Genomic DNA, 17,149 nt, shown 5'->3' on the forward strand with positions numbered 1-17,149 from the left:
GCGCGGGCACAGCTCCCCCCCCGCCCCTCGCACCGCCCCTTCTTGCATATGCAAATCCGCCGGAGCGAGGATGCTGCCGCCCCTTCCTCCCCTGCGGGCTCGGGCTCCCGCACACTTGGGCTCCAGCCCGTGAGATGCCCCAGTGCCGCTCGTCTCCCTGCAGCAGCAGCCGCCGCCGGAGCCCGGGCACCTTCCCCGCCTTCCCCCGCTCGGCGCCAGCCTGAGCCGCGCCGGGGGGAGCTGTCCCCTGCCCCAGCCCGCCCCGAGGGGAGCTTGGCGCGGGGCTGCCATGGGCGCGGGGCTGGACGGCGCGGCTGCCCGCTGCGGGCTGGGACTGGGATACTTACTGCAAATGCTCGTGCTACCTGCCCTCGCCATCCTCAGCGCCAGCAGCACCGGCTCCGCCGCGCAAGGTAAGGCTCGGCACGGCTCAGCATCTCCGTCCCCGCGGCACCTCCGCCGGCTCGGGGCTCCGCTCCCAGCCCTGGCAGCGCTGTCCCTGCCCGCGGTCGGGGTCGGGGCAGCTCTGGAGCTCGCCGCGCTGAACCCACCCGTGTGGCTCCGCAGGCAGCGCCTGCCCCTCGGAAGCAACCGCCTCTGCTGGGGAAGGCTCCGCCGCCTCCGCTTTGAACCCCCCGCCTCGCTCTTCTTCCCCACTTCCACCCTGCAGCTCAGGCTGGGCGTCCGCTACAAGCGGAGAAATGCATCCGTGTGGTAGCGAGCGGGGGGTAGAGCTAGGCAGAGTAAGGGGGCAACTGGGTGGGTTTTGTTTCTTGCTCTGGCTGGTGGCATCTGCGGGCTTGGTGGGGGAGAGAGAGAGAGAGAGCCTGGGGTCATGACACTTTTTTTTTTTTAAGAATTTTTTTTTTTGCAAAGATTTAGTTGGCCTCATACAAGAGATCATCTCTCCCAGGAGTTCTGATTCCTGGAGGCATGAAGGCACCAGCCAGGGTAGAGATCACGGTAAAAGGCTGGTGATGGGGAGAGTCCAGCCCGCAGCTGGGCCTCACTCTTCCAGCATCAAAATAAGAATGAGAAAAAGGCCACTCAAGGGACACAGCCAGCTCCAGGAAGATGCAGTCCAGCAGGAAGAGATAAGCTGCTTAGTCCTGGGAGGGTGAGGAGGGCACGCAGGACATGGTGAAAGGGGAATGAGTCCGGGTGGCTAGTGCTTCTTTGTATGTTCCTTTAGCTGTCTCTGTCAGTCCCTGGCAGGCTGAGGAGCCTGGGGCTTGATATGTCTTCTTCTCGGCTGTGCTCAGCTGGAGCAGATTCTTCCTGGGCTGTTTTTTATCTTTTCTCTTCCTCCCTAAAACATAATATATCCACGGGGAGTTAATATGTGTGTGTGTGCGGAGCGTAATATAATCCTTTCTCGTTGTGCTTGTTCAGTTTTCTGCAAAGAAATCTGGAAACCTGGGCTTTTGCCATAGCCTTGAGGTGACTGTAAATAGCCCCTTCAGAATGATCACAACTTCAGGCCTTTCAGTAAATGGTTAGCTACATCGGGCGCACCACAAAATGTACTGGCTCTGCATGGTACTGGTCTTTGCTGCCTGCAGGACAGACTCTTCCTTGTACTCTAACTCGGCCTAAAACTTTCCCTGTCTCTACCTCCCCTCTGCAACTCCTGCGAGGAGCACCAATAGTGGAAGGAGCGGGAATGGGTTGTTGCTTCTGCTGCCAAACCGTTTTCACAACTTGAGCCGTAGATGGGGGGGGAGAGAGAGAAGTTGCTCTTACGTGTGGGTGTGATGCACATAATGAAGACAAGCAGGTTCATTATAGCATTTGAAAAAGCTGTTTTCATGGTTACCAAGAAAAAAAGGAAGAAAGAAATCTGACGAGTTATTCTTTTCCTTCTCAGTCAAGGAATATCACGTATTTGAGGAACAAAGAATTTATTTGGGAAGGCTAGCAAGATGTATGTGACAGAATTCTTTTAAAATATTATCTCACTAGAGAGGTACTTGAGAGGGCTGTGTGGCTTTTACCCTGTATAATCACCCTATGATTGTAAAGCATACTCCTTTATGGTCGGTTTGATGGCACTTATACCAAAGTGCTGCTGATTGCTCTGGGCTCCAGAGGACTCCCAGTACCCCTGCCTGACTGTCAGGAATCTGACGGCTTGCTGGTTTATGGGTTAGTGTTGCTGTATTTGTTGTACACCACGTCTGAATGTGTGTAGCTATTCTGACCAACTTCCTCTAAATACCAGGGTCCTCTTATTCTCCTCTGTGAGTTGCTTACTTTAATATTAGACCTGACCTTATGCAGTATAAATAGGTGTCATTGGAAACTTGTTCATTGAAAAGGAGGTTACAGAAAATATGAATAAAATGAGAATCATGTATTGTATCATATTTCTTCTCTTCTCCTTGTGCCATAATTTTGTCTCATTGGCAACATAAGTGTTTATGTGCATGGAGATAGTAATGCATTTGTTGAACTTAGATGTCAGTGGATCTGTATCGGTGAATGTGCTTGTAGATAATGCTGGTATCTAGCGAAAGAACCCTTTTTGATGAAACTGGACAAAGGCTAGAAAGGCATCCTGCTACTAGACAGTCAGGACAACTGTAATTTAAATGACAGATGGGATGAGTGGGCAGGGGAGAAACTCCAGGGTTCAGCTCTCTCTGACCTCAAATCCTGTAGGAACAGAGAGCCCCTTGCCATTTCAGGTTGATACCAATATGTCATGGTTGGTATCAACCACACCAACTATATTCAATTTCTTAGTTGCATCTCTTATCTTTTGAATATGCATGCTTTTCATAAAATAATGATGTGTAACAGCTATGAAAGATATTGGACCTGGTCCTTCTCAGACACTGAATAGGTGAGGAATTGCTAGGCCTTCAAGATTTTCAGAAAGTATCAGTGTACAGTACAAAGAGATTAGTGCCATAAATATAGCCATTTGAGGCAGAGGGGAAGATATCTGTGGCAACCCTTTATGTTGCAGAAAGCAGGGCATTGTGGCACCTTAGAGACTAACCGGTTAGAGGCATAATCTTTCATAAGTGATAGCTTGTTTCATCACGTGTAATGGTGTTGTCTATGGAAGCTGATGCCTCTCTGAACCATTTAGTCTCTAAGGTGCCATTCTGCCTTGCTTTCTGCCAGACTTGAAACTCATTGTGGCTAACTGCCTTTCTCAACCCTTTACATTGTTTGCCATAGAAAGTTTATTACTTGCCAGAATGGAAAAACCCAAGGAATGTGGTTGGGATGCATTGATTTATTTCTCCTTTGCATCTCTTTCCTTTTCCTTTTCCTTTGTTCAGTTCACAAGTACAATTTGGGTACATATTTGAATTTGGCATTTTTTCCAGAGTTGGGGATTTTCTGACCTGTTATTTTGGTTTGATGACCATATGTCCTTCACATCCCATTCTTTAATGCTGCCCTACCACAAAAAAGTGCTACAATGTAACCAAACCCTTGTTAGGAACTTTTCTTTCTATATAACACTGGGCAACTTTTCCTTTACATCAATTCATTCTTTACCAAATAATATTATTATTTGTTTTCTATTAAGCCCGATTCAAAATCCTTTTCTGTTTCTTCTAATCCCTCCTAATTTGGGAATACCTACACTTCAAATGATTTTTATGTCTGGTAATAGTAAAGAGCCAAACTGAAAGTCATTTTTCTGAATCACATGCAGAATTTTCTGATCTTTGGATGACTTAGATTCATATTACTGCTGGTTTGGGTTTTCTAAAATATGAATCCAGTTAATGATATTTTCCAAAAGAAAAGATGTCCCCCTCCCCAACCCAGTTTTTCCATTCCTATCATGTGTAACAGTATTAGTCATTTGTCTGATGAAGAGAAGATATGTGGCATAGTGTTAATTTTACTTGGTTTTAAAATAATTTCTTTACAAAGTGGCTTTGTCCTCTCCCCTTCCACTTTTGAAGCAAGTGAATGGTACTTTCAATGGTACACAAACTTTCTCTTTCTTCTTCTCTTTCCATTACCTCCTGCAAAATAAATTCAATACTTGAAAAATTGGTGGTGATCTTCCCCCTCCCCTAGAGGTACATACTACTTCATATCAGCATCTCAGTGTACACTGTTCAGCAGAACTACATTTATGACTAATCTGTAATGGAAGAACATACTGTTTCTACTTTATTAACCATTTTCATTTATTGTCTGGAAATATTTTTTCTCTGCTTGTCAAGAAAGACTTTGAAACATCCACAAGAATAGTTCTGTCTTTTTAGACTTGAGGTACCCATGGATAGACATGAAGTACAGCTCAGAAAATGTCAGCTCTAAATTTTCACTTGTTTTTTTGACTACAGAAAAATAATAGAGCAATTCTTCTGTTGCAAAAACTCAAAGTCCACAAAAGGGCAGAATGTTTGTTAACACTGTGGATGCCTATTTGAACTTCCTGCATTTAGCATGTGCATCATGTTTGCCCACCTAACAGTGCTGCTGTTGCATGGCATTCTATGTCACTCATGATAGGATCTCAGGGTACCCTAGGGTGCCATGGCACCATTGTTGAAAATCACTGGTCTACTAAAATATATAAGTTCAAAGGGATCCTAACACATATTCCCCAAATCCAGCTTCTGGATATTGGAGGATCAGGGAGCTTAACAAACCACACTCAGTCCCTAATCTGATATTCAAGATTAGAGCTCATCTCTATAACAGGCTAAACAAAAAAAGAGAATTCATACAATCCCAGGCTGGAAGGTAGGGGGCTCCCAAATCTCAGCATCAACCACATATCTGAACTAAAAGCAATACAAGCAGATTTCCAGTAAGATTTATATCCAGATGACTGCCCTGTGCATCTAGATTGATGGGAATCAGCTATCACACTTATCCATGTTGTGCATCCTGCATTAAAAGTTTTTACAGAAGTTATCCTGTAGCTGTCTTTTTGTTAGACCCTCAGATCCTCCAGTAAGGCACTTGGATACTCTGGTGAGCATGATACAGACAGATTTATGGACTAGTAGTAATGATGGCATAAGAGCTGGGCTGACAAGTTAAGATAAAAGGTGATGCATATTAAACAAGTTTTGTTCAGTTGTTCTGAGTGAAAAGTACATTTTTATGTGTAACCCCCAAAACCTAATTAAATTAAAGTGATAATTTAAAAAGAAAACTATAAAAGAGCCATATGTGCAGATATTTGTCCTAACCCAGTGTACCCTTTATTAGCAACAGCAGCAGTTTGAAAATGCTTGGTGTGGAAAAAGTGAAATATAACGTGTGAATATACTAACCTTTTGGGGATACACTTCTTAATTAAATACCTAAATGCATCTTGTTGCAAAAGGAGAGGGGGAAGACTTAATTATCTTGATGCATCAGTGGACCGTTTTTATTTGAGAGCGTGGATGTAATAGTATTTGTGTCAGTAAAGCAAGTTCTGAGGAGCATTTCACAATGAATGGATACACCCAGTTCAAATTTTTTTTTTTAATGTGCTCTCTCAAATTTTAGTGGGGTTAACTGTTTGGGGCCAGATTTTGCCACCCTTACTCACATGAAAGAATATCTTAACATTGCACTTGTCCTCTCTGAAAGCAAAGTAGCCTACTGAGGGCACTTTCTGATTTGAGGTGCAACTTAAGCAGGTCACATAAAGTTAATGGGGCTACCTCCAGAGGACAGCAATTCTTTGTGAATAAGCAAGACTGAATCTGGCTCTCTTTCTGTCTGTACCAGCCCTAAACCATAATGTTTATTAAATGTGTCCTGATGTCCTTGCCTGCTATTATTGTTCCTACTTGTAACTTGGTGTCCTATATAATCAAAATATATAGATCTCTTAAATCAGTTTCACAAATAACATTCACACTTGTGTTCAGTCATTTTATATGAATTATTGACCAAGATTTTAAAACTTCATATGTGCTCTGTATTCTGGGGCAAACCATGTATGCAACAGTAAATCTCTGAACCAAGAAACAACATTACACATGTTAAAATGATTTTCTTAATTTAATTTTCAAATACAGTATGTTTGAAAGCAAGAATAAAGTGATGTTTCAAAACACACACTAATCAATTCCATAGCTGGTCTGTAGATCAGAAGAAAAGGAAATGTGCATTATATTTATATAGCATTTTCAAATGATTATGCTAACTTTTTTACATTAGTAGAAAACTGATGTTGTGAGAGAGGCTGTTTAGGCTCCGTCTTAATAGATGCAGGACACCATCAATTCCTGTGGGAGTCAGAGGAGTTCAGGCTAACTGGAACATTACAGGGGATTCTTTTTTTTGCACTTTGTATGATCAGGCAGTTTGTGTTTGCATGAACTTCTAGGCATATCTGTTATTTGAAAAATGAACCTAAATGGGGAAATTTCATTCTCTCTAGCAATTCAGTAATCTTGTTAGTAGTGGCCCATTTTATAATGTATAAGCAAGTTTGTTTCCTGAAGTTTAATTCATTCTCATATCTTTCTGTGATTTGAATGAACCTAATCAAATCTTTGAAGAGTCAGCTCCAATTATCCTTTTGCAAAATGGCACAAACAGTGCTTCTGCACCTTGCCATAAAAAGGTTTTGTAATTACTGCAAAAAGTAAGGTGCTTCTGTGGGGCTAAATCCTGCTTGTGTTGCTTACAAAGTTGGTAGGGAGGTTACTGTGAATTAGATGAGGAGGACTGAATTCATTGTAGAAAATCAGACGTTCAAAACATTATTTTGATTTAACTTAAAAGGTTGATTCAGTTCATGCCATTGGTGAGCATTGATCTGAAATAAAGTTCAATTTAATCATAGGTGTTTATTCTTTGGGGTACAGTATGTTTCAGTGTAATTATATCAGTAAAGAATAAATAGTATTTTTTCCTCTCCCCTTCTTATTTATTTATATTTGAATGGAGAGAGAGAAATGTTTTAGTTTGTCAAGCATACACATTATTAGCCACCCAGTGGAGGTGTTCAAGTTTAGCAGGCAGTAATCTTGGTGTCAGTACTGATAAAATAGTAATTACATTGCCTGTCATCTTCATTAGCGATTTTTGCTTTCAGATTCTACTTGCAATGATGAAACAGTATATACTTTCAAAGTGCAAGTCAGGGATCAAATCCAAAAAATAAGAGGTAGGCAGGGTTTTTTCCAATCTACTGCCACCACCAACATAGAGAGCAGTATTGTACAGAGGCATAGTTCAATGCTAACTGCTTCCAAGGACTGAAAAAGAGCAGTGATGTTGTACATGATTTATTATGTGCTCCACAGAGTCCAGTCTCAAGATAAGACACTCTTGAGCATTCCATCATAATACAGTCCAACAGGCAGTCTTAAGGAAATGGCATTTACCCCTTGGGATTCACATTTTATCCAAACAGTAACTTAATTTGTATCACTTGTTTTGAAAGTGTAAAATGTAAGCCTATACTGAAAATGAAAACAAATGTGAGCAGGAATGTGCCAAACCCAATTGTAACAGAACTCCTCTGTCTTTTTAGTTTTGCAAATACCATATTTACCTTTGTCAACTTTAACTGGGGTATCCACTTTCGTTTTTTATAAATAGTGAGTGAAATCTTGGCCCTCCTGGAGACAATGGTAAAAATGCCCACTTAGTTCAGTGAGATGAATCTTTCACCCGGTTTTTTTTATTGTTGTTGCTTCTGTTTAAATTAAACATGCAGTGATTTTTACAAGGTGCCTCTGGTATCATTTTTTTTCATTTTGAATCTTGTCATCACACCGTGCTACAGTGAATGTGACATGAAACTGATTGTTAAGCTGGTGGCCCCACACAGTAGTCAAGGAAAATAGCATAACGCCACAAGCTATCTGTGTCCTTTTCCTCAGGGCTACCTTTCCAAAAGCAAATAATATAAAGGCAAGTGACTCAAAACACTTAATGAGAACTACAAAAGGTCCTTCCAGCTTTTATAAGGTTGGGAGAGGACTGACATACAGCCTCTCTCCAGGCTGCCATTGCTTACAGCTGCTTCCTATTTGTTCTTAAAGCACCACACTGAATTACTTATGTGATGAGCAGGAGACTTGGGCTGTCATTGTAACCCATTAACACTGGGACTTGGGGGCATCTCTTTAGCCCTTGTCAAACCGTTATCTAAAAAAACTAGAGCTGGTCAAATATAGTCATTCAAAACTTTTGTTTTTAAAACTAAGGTATCAAAATCATGGTGGAAGATATTTTAGCCAAAAATATTTTAGATAGATTGGATCGGCAAAACTGAGAGAAATGTCTGTAGTACTTTGTGAGCTTGCTGCTTCTCTTTGCCATCCTGTTTGTAGAGTAGTGTATCTAGAATCAAGTGCTGTTACACAGATCCTCACTGGTGCCAGATGTCCGCTTAGTATAACCAAAGGGGATGTTTCAGAGAAGGGGAAGCAAAGTTATTTCAAAGTCATGTTTGCACTCCCCCCCCCCAACAGCACTTCGAGCCCAGGGTAGTCCTTAGTGCAAGTCTGAGCAGTCTCAAGAATGCTGTAGCTTGCATCAGGGGTGTAGGTTGCAGCTGTATCGGTCTAAGAACTTAGGTTCTTTGGGTGAATCCAATATCTTTTATTAGACCAACTCAGGAGTTGGGAAAATTCTTCTTAGTAAGCTTTTGGGCACAGACATCCTTCGTCAGGCTGAGAAAGCATCTGCAGATGGTCTGTGCTCTTCCTGGATGGAGAGGTAAAGCAGCCAGAGGCCAGTACCTATGCAAGAAATTAGCTTACCTCACCTTCTAATAGCCCTATCTGGATAGTAGCAGGAAGCCTTGGAGCATCAATGTCTGGCCATGATTTTCACTTTCCCTTAGTATATCCACTACCCTGGTGAGACAGAGGGGCATGGCACAGGCAGTGGACCAAATGAACATCTCTCTCCTTCCTGGGGAGTTCTCCAGATGCCTGTTTAAATCAGTTTTATTCATGATTTGTATCACTGTAGAGTGGGACAGGGTCTATCCTGGTGCATCACAATAAGTCTCTTTAATCCTCAGTAATATGCTGCAGGGCTAGGCAAGTAGCTATCATTATGTCCAAATTTGCAAATGGACAAACGGAGGGAAATACGTAAGGTGATTTCCCCAAAACCATACACATTTATGGCAAAGGCAAGAATATGACAGGTAAAAATTCTAAGTCCCAAGATTATGCTCTTTGCTGTCCTTTTCCCTTTTAAAAATTTTGAAGATAGATAGGTGCCAACGAATGCTCCATTGAAGGTTACCGAATTGCTTTATGACTTTGAAGCTCTTATTGCTCACCCATAGTTTATTTATTGGTATACTGGTATCTAGAAAAAAATAAGTATAAAAGCCTAAGGACAAAATATTATTTATTACTCAGGAATGGGATGTTTGCTAATAAATCTTAATTGATGAAAACTATGGTAGGGACTAGTCACAGAAATGAATGTTATTACTCAGAATTTACATAGATCAAAGTCTAGTCCATTGGAGTTGCTTTGGTAGAAATACCATAGCAAGTGAAATCAAAGTAACACCATTCATTGTTATTTGTAGTGCAGAAACATCTTATCCGACAGTACATCCCACATGTCAGTCACTCATCTTATGCTCATAACATCCTTATTAGTCATAAACATTTTGAGGTTGCCTAGCTAATCAGCTCTCTCCTGTTGAGGTAACATTATCAAATATGGTGCTATGAAGTGTGGAAGGGTTCTACTGACTGGCCTGTCAATGGCCATACATTTTCTTATTATATAGTGTCTACCAATTCACTTGCAGTTATTTTCATGAAGCAAAATAGCTTTATTTCTTAGTCTCATGCTGACTAAAAGGTTGAAATGTTAAGCTGAGTGGATTAACACAGTATCCTTTGAGAAAAAGGAAGGTTTTTTTTGGTCCCCCAGGATTGAAAAATCTTGAATTTCATCAATTATATACAAGGAAACAGTTACTTTTCAGAGGAGATTGATTCTACCTCAACTATTTTGGAAACTTGTTTAAATGCATCTTGTACATTTTGTGTTAGGCAATGTATGGTGATCACTAGAGGAACATACATAGTACAGAGTCTTTGAGAACAATATTCCTATCATAAACGTGCTGAAATGATTGTAGGCAGATGATTAATTATACTCTTATATGTTTGTTTATTTTTTATTTTTAAAAGGCATGGTTTATCTTTGTCCAGTCCCAACATGTGCTTATGTTGGAAAATATACAGATTGAGGGAAAATAATGTAGTTTCACTGAATGAGGTTAACTGCAGTTCAGTGATATAAAGTCTGAGGCATAAAAATTAGCATACATGAATATCAGAATAGCAGTCTGGCCTGGTTCCTTACTTATTTACTTTAGATTTATAGTGGTATAAGTTTAAACTGAGCTTGGTGGAGTTACTCTTTGCTCTGATAGAAGTGAGATGATAATTGCACCCATTGTTTTAGTCTGAACGAGTGAAATTTTTCTCTGCAAAGTTAGCTCACAATTTTGCCAGTTTCTTGGTTGGTACAGAAGCATTCTTCCCTCCTCCCTTAACATTATTAACAATGACGCTCTGTGTCAGCCTTATTACCATAACTTTGCAAATAAAGATCTACCAGGACTAACAAGTGGTCACAATTTAAGCAAATCCCCATTAACAAAGCTATTCAAAGTCAAGTCTCACTGTTACCTGTGATCAGCAGAAGCTATAATAAAGCCCACAATTGCTCCTTCCTTTAGTCAACTCTTTCGGTTATTGTTGCCAGTTAACTCCAACAACAAGCCTTTTAGATTAGCCTTTTAAAGAGTATGGATCCAAGTAAACAGTTTTATACATTTATTAACAGGTATATAAATGAGCAAGAAATGAAGTCTGACCCTTTAGGCTTGGGACAGAATTTACACACAAACTGGTTTTAAGTGATCAGAAACTGGTTTAAACCTGTAACAGAACAGATGTTCAGTGCACATAAACTGCTTTCAAAATGACCCAAACCAGTTTAAGATAAACCTGGTTGGGTCAGCAGGGTTTTCAACCTTTTTGGATCAGTGTGCCCCCTTTGGGCCACATGCCTACTCATGCAGCCTAGCATGGGGGCACTGGGGAGCCCCTGCCTCGGGGGGTTTCTCCTGCCCCCACCCCAGGCAGCTGAGGGGAATTTCTCCCCTCCCCAAACCCTTGCCTTAATTGCTGCATCCCAGGGATCGTCCAGGGAGAGGAGGGAAATTCCTTTGCTCCCTTGCATCAGTTTTGCCTCCGACTCGCAGCAGCTAAGGCAAAATAAGCTGCAGAGGAGCAGGGGAATTTCTCTCCACTCCCTGGGCCTTGCAGCAGCTAAGGCAATGGGTTGTGGAGTGGAAGAATTCTCCTTGGCTCCCTGGGGCTGCCCCAGGCTAGGGGACCCGGGGCTGGGGGGAAGACCCCAAGGCAGGGGCTACCCAGTACCCCTGTGCTGGACTGCGTAGGCAGGCACCCAGACTGGAGGACTTTTTCTTCCTCCCTCCTGGGGCAATGGCTGAAGCAATCAGCAGGTGGGAAGGGGGAGGGTTTGTCTGCAAAAGTTATGGGAATATATTAGAGGAGAATGTGATCTTTCATTTGCAGACTTGGCTCAGCAGTGGTGGGCCAGAATGACCTGGGTTAGTCCCAAGGTAGGCTGGCACCAGGATCCAGCTTTTACAAGTGCTACCCCTGCCACTGCTTCTTGCTGCACACAGCCATGGCACAGGCAAAGTTTGCCCCCGCCTAGCTATGGAGCAGGTGAAGCTGTTTGCTGCCAAACCCTGCTGAAGCCCCTCTAGTCTGCAGGCCAACTCCAATGGCTCTGAAAGGCTTCCATGCTGTAGGTTAGTGACTGCGGATTTTCTTGGTTAGCCAAGAACTTGCATTAGTTCTATTGTATTAGTATCTGTTGTTCCTCATTTTGGGACAAGTTTGTGCTTTTTGTTTTGGCAAGTCATCATAGACATGCCTCCAGGAGGTTGCTTTATGTCTCTTGACCAGTTTTGGATAGCTAAAATAATTTCTTCAGTTTGTTGCTCAAATAAACCTGAGCTGCCCTTTTATTCATTCCTCACAGGTCTACTGAAATGGAATTAGGGTGCAATTTGTCATCCCATTCTCTTAATTAAATTAACAGTGACTGGGGAACTACAAAGCAAATCCAGAGATGTAGAGGTCAGTTGGGATGCTAATTAAATTATATTCTCTACATTGTCACACCGGTGGCCAGATGTTTTCCCATCTATTGTGTGTAAGTGGATTTAGGCACCCAAGTGTGATTCTATTCCTCCATGTTCAAATACTCAAAATCCACTAATGCATTTACTTTGTAACACACTGTCATCTTACCTTGAAGAGGAGATTGAAGACCCATTCACCTACTGTATTAACTGTTTCTCTGGGATTTGAGCAGTGTGAAATGGATTCACACTTAAGCACCTAAGCCCACTTAAGTGCCTATTAGTCAGAATTGAATTTGGTCTCTGGTGTTTAGAAGTGGGGTCCTTTAGCCAGATCCCGATCTGATAAAAATTGGTATAGACCAAATGTCATTAATGCCAGCTTACATCAGCTGATTTCCTGTGTTAGGAATGTACTAAAGATACTGTATACTGAAATCTGCTTTGCAATATTTAGTTTATACAGTGAGGTAAAGCAGGCGAACTTTGTAGGCTGTTCTATCCTTGGCTTCCCCCATGAAAGTAAATGGTGCTTTGAGGAAAGGCTCTATGAGGACGGCAGGATGTTGCTCATGCTGTGGCTCTGTTGTATTATTACAACAGCTTACATTAGTGGCTCTTAACCCCGTGCATCTTAAGCCATGTGGGGCTTTGCATCTCTGCAGGTTACTCTTTCTTCCTGGGCTTGAACAAGGTGTCTGCCAACATCCTGGCATCAGAGTAGAGCAAGCTTCACGGGGGGAAATGGAGACTCATAGGAACATGCTGTCACAGTAGGAAGGCACAACACATAGAGCGGGGACTTCTCAGAGATGGTGAAAGGCTTTGAATGCCCTTTTACTGAGACTTAAATAACTATGCTAATACTGAATATCTACCGATGTAGTCATATTAGCTCTAAGAAATTTGTTGCATATGTTTTGTTTTTTTAATGGATAAAATTCACCCCCCTGTAAAGGACCAACACAAAGCATACGTGCTACTCAGATGAGTTTTAAAACATCAAAATAGAGCAAAGTATGTCATTCTTAGAATATGGGCTGGCCCTTACAACAGAGAGATGATATCCTGAATGATTTTATGGCTTTCCATTCTCTCTGACATGTACTGAAGTGGGTTTTCAGCTGTTAAAATTAAGTTAATTGTTCATTGTTAAAAACGCTAATGGCCGAATCCTGTCGCCCATTGGCTTGTATCTCCTTTGCTGCCTAATGAGTCACTTGAGATTGGCACCCTAATATGAGACAGAAGAATCTGGGCATACATATGTACAGTTTTGTAATGATTTTCTGCCTGAGTAGTCAGCAGGGTTTGAACCCAAATCATTTAGCAGTGAATTTGAGCAGAAAGAGTAAGCTCTGTGGTTGATACCAGTCATAGGTTATTATCCTGGATGAATTAGTAAAATGAAATATGACGTACACTTTCCTTTGCAGTCAATTGTTTTGCTTTGCTAGCTTCTGAGCATTGCTATCCTTCTAATTTTTCTCTATAGGTCTTATTTTCTCAGCACAAATTAAATGTATAACACTTTATTTGTGTAATGAAATGAGCATGTCCAGCGTATAAAAATGGCTTGGAGGGGGTGGGGGGGAGAAACAGTATGAATTTATTGACTTTCCCTTAAATGTTTGTGTGGATTGTAGTCTCCAGAGGAAAATCATAAATCTGCATTCATAGGAAAACTGAATTAAAATAACTGAATGGCACTGTTTCGACTGTTCATCTGCCACATGTCCCTGATGAGCTTAATCTATGAGTCTAATCTATGGTTTTTATTGCCAAAGTTCCTATTTCTTTTAAAAAAGTATTTCATGACCAGATCTTGCTCTCCTTATCTAGCCAGTCATTTTCACTGACTTACATGTGACCTACTCGTTTGAATAAAGCAAACAAGATTTGGTGCTTTGTCTTCAAAGTTCTTTCACCCCCCAGTACAAATGTAGAAATCTATTTTTTCTGTTTGGAGGCTGGGCTGAGGTTAAATTGGTTTTAAAGATAACAGAAGATTTCAGTGTCCTTGGGTTTGTTTTGCATTCAGTGACAGTCACTAAATCAGGAAAGAATGTTCAAACAACACACTTGACGAAAAGTGATTTTTATAAAAAGGGTCCATTCCTGCTAATAGCACATAACCCCACTGACATTAAAAGTCCATTAGCTAAACCCAGTTTAAACAGCAGCTGATGCTATGTCAGCTAAATATACACTGGATTTTTTCACATAATGCAGCAATAGCACTTCTGTAATTTTTCTAAAACTATGTATATTAAGGATAGCAAATGTCATCTGATAGTAGTAAGATGAAGCTCTTGCATTAAAGCAGGGAAGAAATTGTAATCAAACTAAAGTAACCATCTGGTTACATTAACAAGGAGCATATAAATGATAACATGAAAGGCCAAAGGTAACAGTTTTGAAAATTAAATTCAAGATAGTTTGGGAAAGTTTAGTGAGTGTACTTCTCAAAACCAGTAGTACTATCACAAAGGTGTATATGGGAAGTCAACTGGAGTTTTTCTTCTGCAAAAAGCATTGAATTGGATTTTTTTAAGCAAAAAGGATGCTTTATTGGTATGTAAAGAAATATACCTGTTTTCAGTGGTTTGAAAGCATTTGAGCTTCCAGAGTGTTTGTATAATAGGCTTAAAAATAAGATAATCATTACTAGGCAATTAATATCTAGCCCTGCTACACCCAAAAACACAGACAAAAGTGTATTAGAACTAGTTGACACATGTTTGTTGAAAAGAAAAGAAAATGATAAATGACAATGCCATGAAAATAAATATGTTCTTTACAAAGCTTATTATTCATCTTCAAAAACACAAGCCAGTTCTAAGCATCTAATACTGAAATAAAGAGCCTGATAAGCACAGACAGCTTAGCACCCAAATTATACTGGCATCCAACCCCATTTTAATAAGCTATTTTAAAGTGTCCTAGGAAAACAGATATTGTGCTATAACTGTAATGCTATTGTGGAGAGTGTCTGAGGGTTGTTTAGTAAGCTAATGTGAGAGCTGGAACAAAGCAGTAATTAATCACTTAACTGTCACACACACAAGTACTGTGAGGTATTACTATAACCTCCTCCTCCCCCTATTCTAATATCAGCGCATTAGTGAAACCCTGTACAAGTACCAACAAGTGTAGAACTTTCCTTTATGTGTGTGTCTTGGGGAGGCATACCCTCTTCAAAAGTTATGGATCTGTATTCATAGTGGCTACAGACACTTTAACATGCACTAGTAGAGTGCAAACCTCTTTAATATATCATGAGCCTAACTTTAATTATTATTTTTCCCCCAGTGCTGAAGCAGTTTATATCAGTAGTGTGCCCAGAAAAGAGCATTTTTTTAATGAACCACAGGATTTAAGGAGGGTAATTTAATTGCATTCGTTTTCCTTCTGGAAACTCACATGTAAACATATTACTACACTAAAGCCTGTTTTTAATTACAAGCAGTGACTTTTTCATGTTGACAGATTTTCACATGGAAACCTTTATTCAAACTGAGAGGGGACCTCTTTGCTATCATTAGTCCTTGCTGCTTAGTGCTTTTATCAAGGACAGTAAAAAACCATTTATAATTCAGTCTGAGCTTATATGTACCTATTTAATATAATTAGCAAACACACTCCTGTTTATTAACATATTATTTGTGAAACTGGTCTGAAAAAATTGGTCTCTGGCACACACAACAACATTGTAAATATTTCATAATATATTTAAAATGTTTTGATTTTAATTCTGAATCCACTTTTGATTTTTAAGAATAAAGCATGGTTCAGAAATGACTTTTTCTACATGTTTTGCCTTGAGTCTTGTGCAATTCCAGCTGTAAGATATAAAAAAAAAATTATTGTATTTGGTTACAAAAATAAATATATACGCATTTATGACCTGGGGGAATTATGGGATTGAAGTGTGATGGGGCTGAAAGGATGATATTGCTCAGATTGGAGCCGGACAATTGTTACATTAGTCATGAACGTTTTTCATAGCAAAATGCATTACAATGTCAATACACTTTGTCTTTTTGAAGGTTTTCATATGGCTAAGTATTTGTATATTGTGTACAACGGCAGGTTTTTCTGAAATGCGTATATAGTACTCTGTTAAGTTAAATTGATTATGAAGATTCAAGACTCCAGTACTCTATGCAAACTTTTAGTGACCGCAAGCCAAATTCTTAGTAGAGTATACATGTCAGGAAAGTGGACATACAATATGTTTGACTGTGCAAACCTGTTGTTCAGCAGACCAGTCTGTCGGGTGAATTTTGGGTGTGGAGCTAAGTGCAGAGAGAAGGAAAAGGCCTATATAGCTTGTCCAAAGTTAAGGTTGTGTTTGGCCGATACTGATGACTGATTATTAACCAGTCATATCGGCCGATATGCAGCCCGGCAGTTTGGAGAGCAGCGTCCAGCCAATAGGTCTGTGCAGGAGAAAGAGGTATGGGGGAGGGAAGGGGCATGATGGGGGGGGAAGATCAAGGCCCTCACAGTGAGGGAGGGAGTGGGGCTGGGGCAGGGACAGGCTTTGCCCAGTTGGGGCATGATAGGGCATGGGATGGAGCCATGAGTGGCTTGTCCATGGGGTGCAAGGGGACAGGGGAGGTGGCTTCCCATGCTATGTGCACCTTTGTGCATGGGGCAAGCTTTCCACTGTGACCTCTTCTCAGTGGGGGGGGCTGGGTTGGGGCTGCACTCAGGGAAGGTGGGGGCAGCGCATGCAGCAGCTTTGGGAGGGGAGCTATGGGGGGGCTGCAGCCACCCCAAAATTCACCACAGCCATCCTGTAGCCCACCTCCCAGTGCTACTGCTGCCCACCCTGCCCCCACCCAACCTGAGCACAACTCCAGCCCAGCTCCCCTGCCAGGAAGAGGCCGATGCAGGCCCAAGCCCACAGCGGGCAGCCTGCCTTCACCCTGTGTGCAAGTCTGGGGGGGGGGGGCATATGCCTCCTAAGCTTCCCTTGAGGGTGTGCACAGTGGTGGGAGCTGCCCCCCTCCCTGCCCCCCCACATCCCACCCC

General features: G+C 41.5%; 1 protein-coding gene across 1 annotated transcript in view; it reads left to right on the forward strand.

The window, feature by feature from the left end:
• Window positions 1-68: 68 nt before the first annotated feature.
• UNC5C (unc-5 netrin receptor C) overlaps window positions 69-17,149 on the forward strand; it is a 483,074-nt gene continuing 465,993 nt past the window's right edge. Inside the window, exon 1 of the mRNA XM_019526146.1 lies at window positions 69-413. Within this exon, the coding sequence (XP_019381691.1) occupies window positions 290-413 (124 nt within the window). The 5' untranslated portion in view covers window positions 69-289. The remainder of the gene's footprint in view (window positions 414-17,149) is intronic.

This window comes from Gavialis gangeticus, unplaced genomic scaffold (assembly GCF_001723915.1).
Source record: "Gavialis gangeticus isolate Ggan-Ray unplaced genomic scaffold, GavGan_comp1, whole genome shotgun sequence".
NCBI lineage: Eukaryota > Metazoa > Chordata > Crocodylia > Gavialidae > Gavialis > Gavialis gangeticus.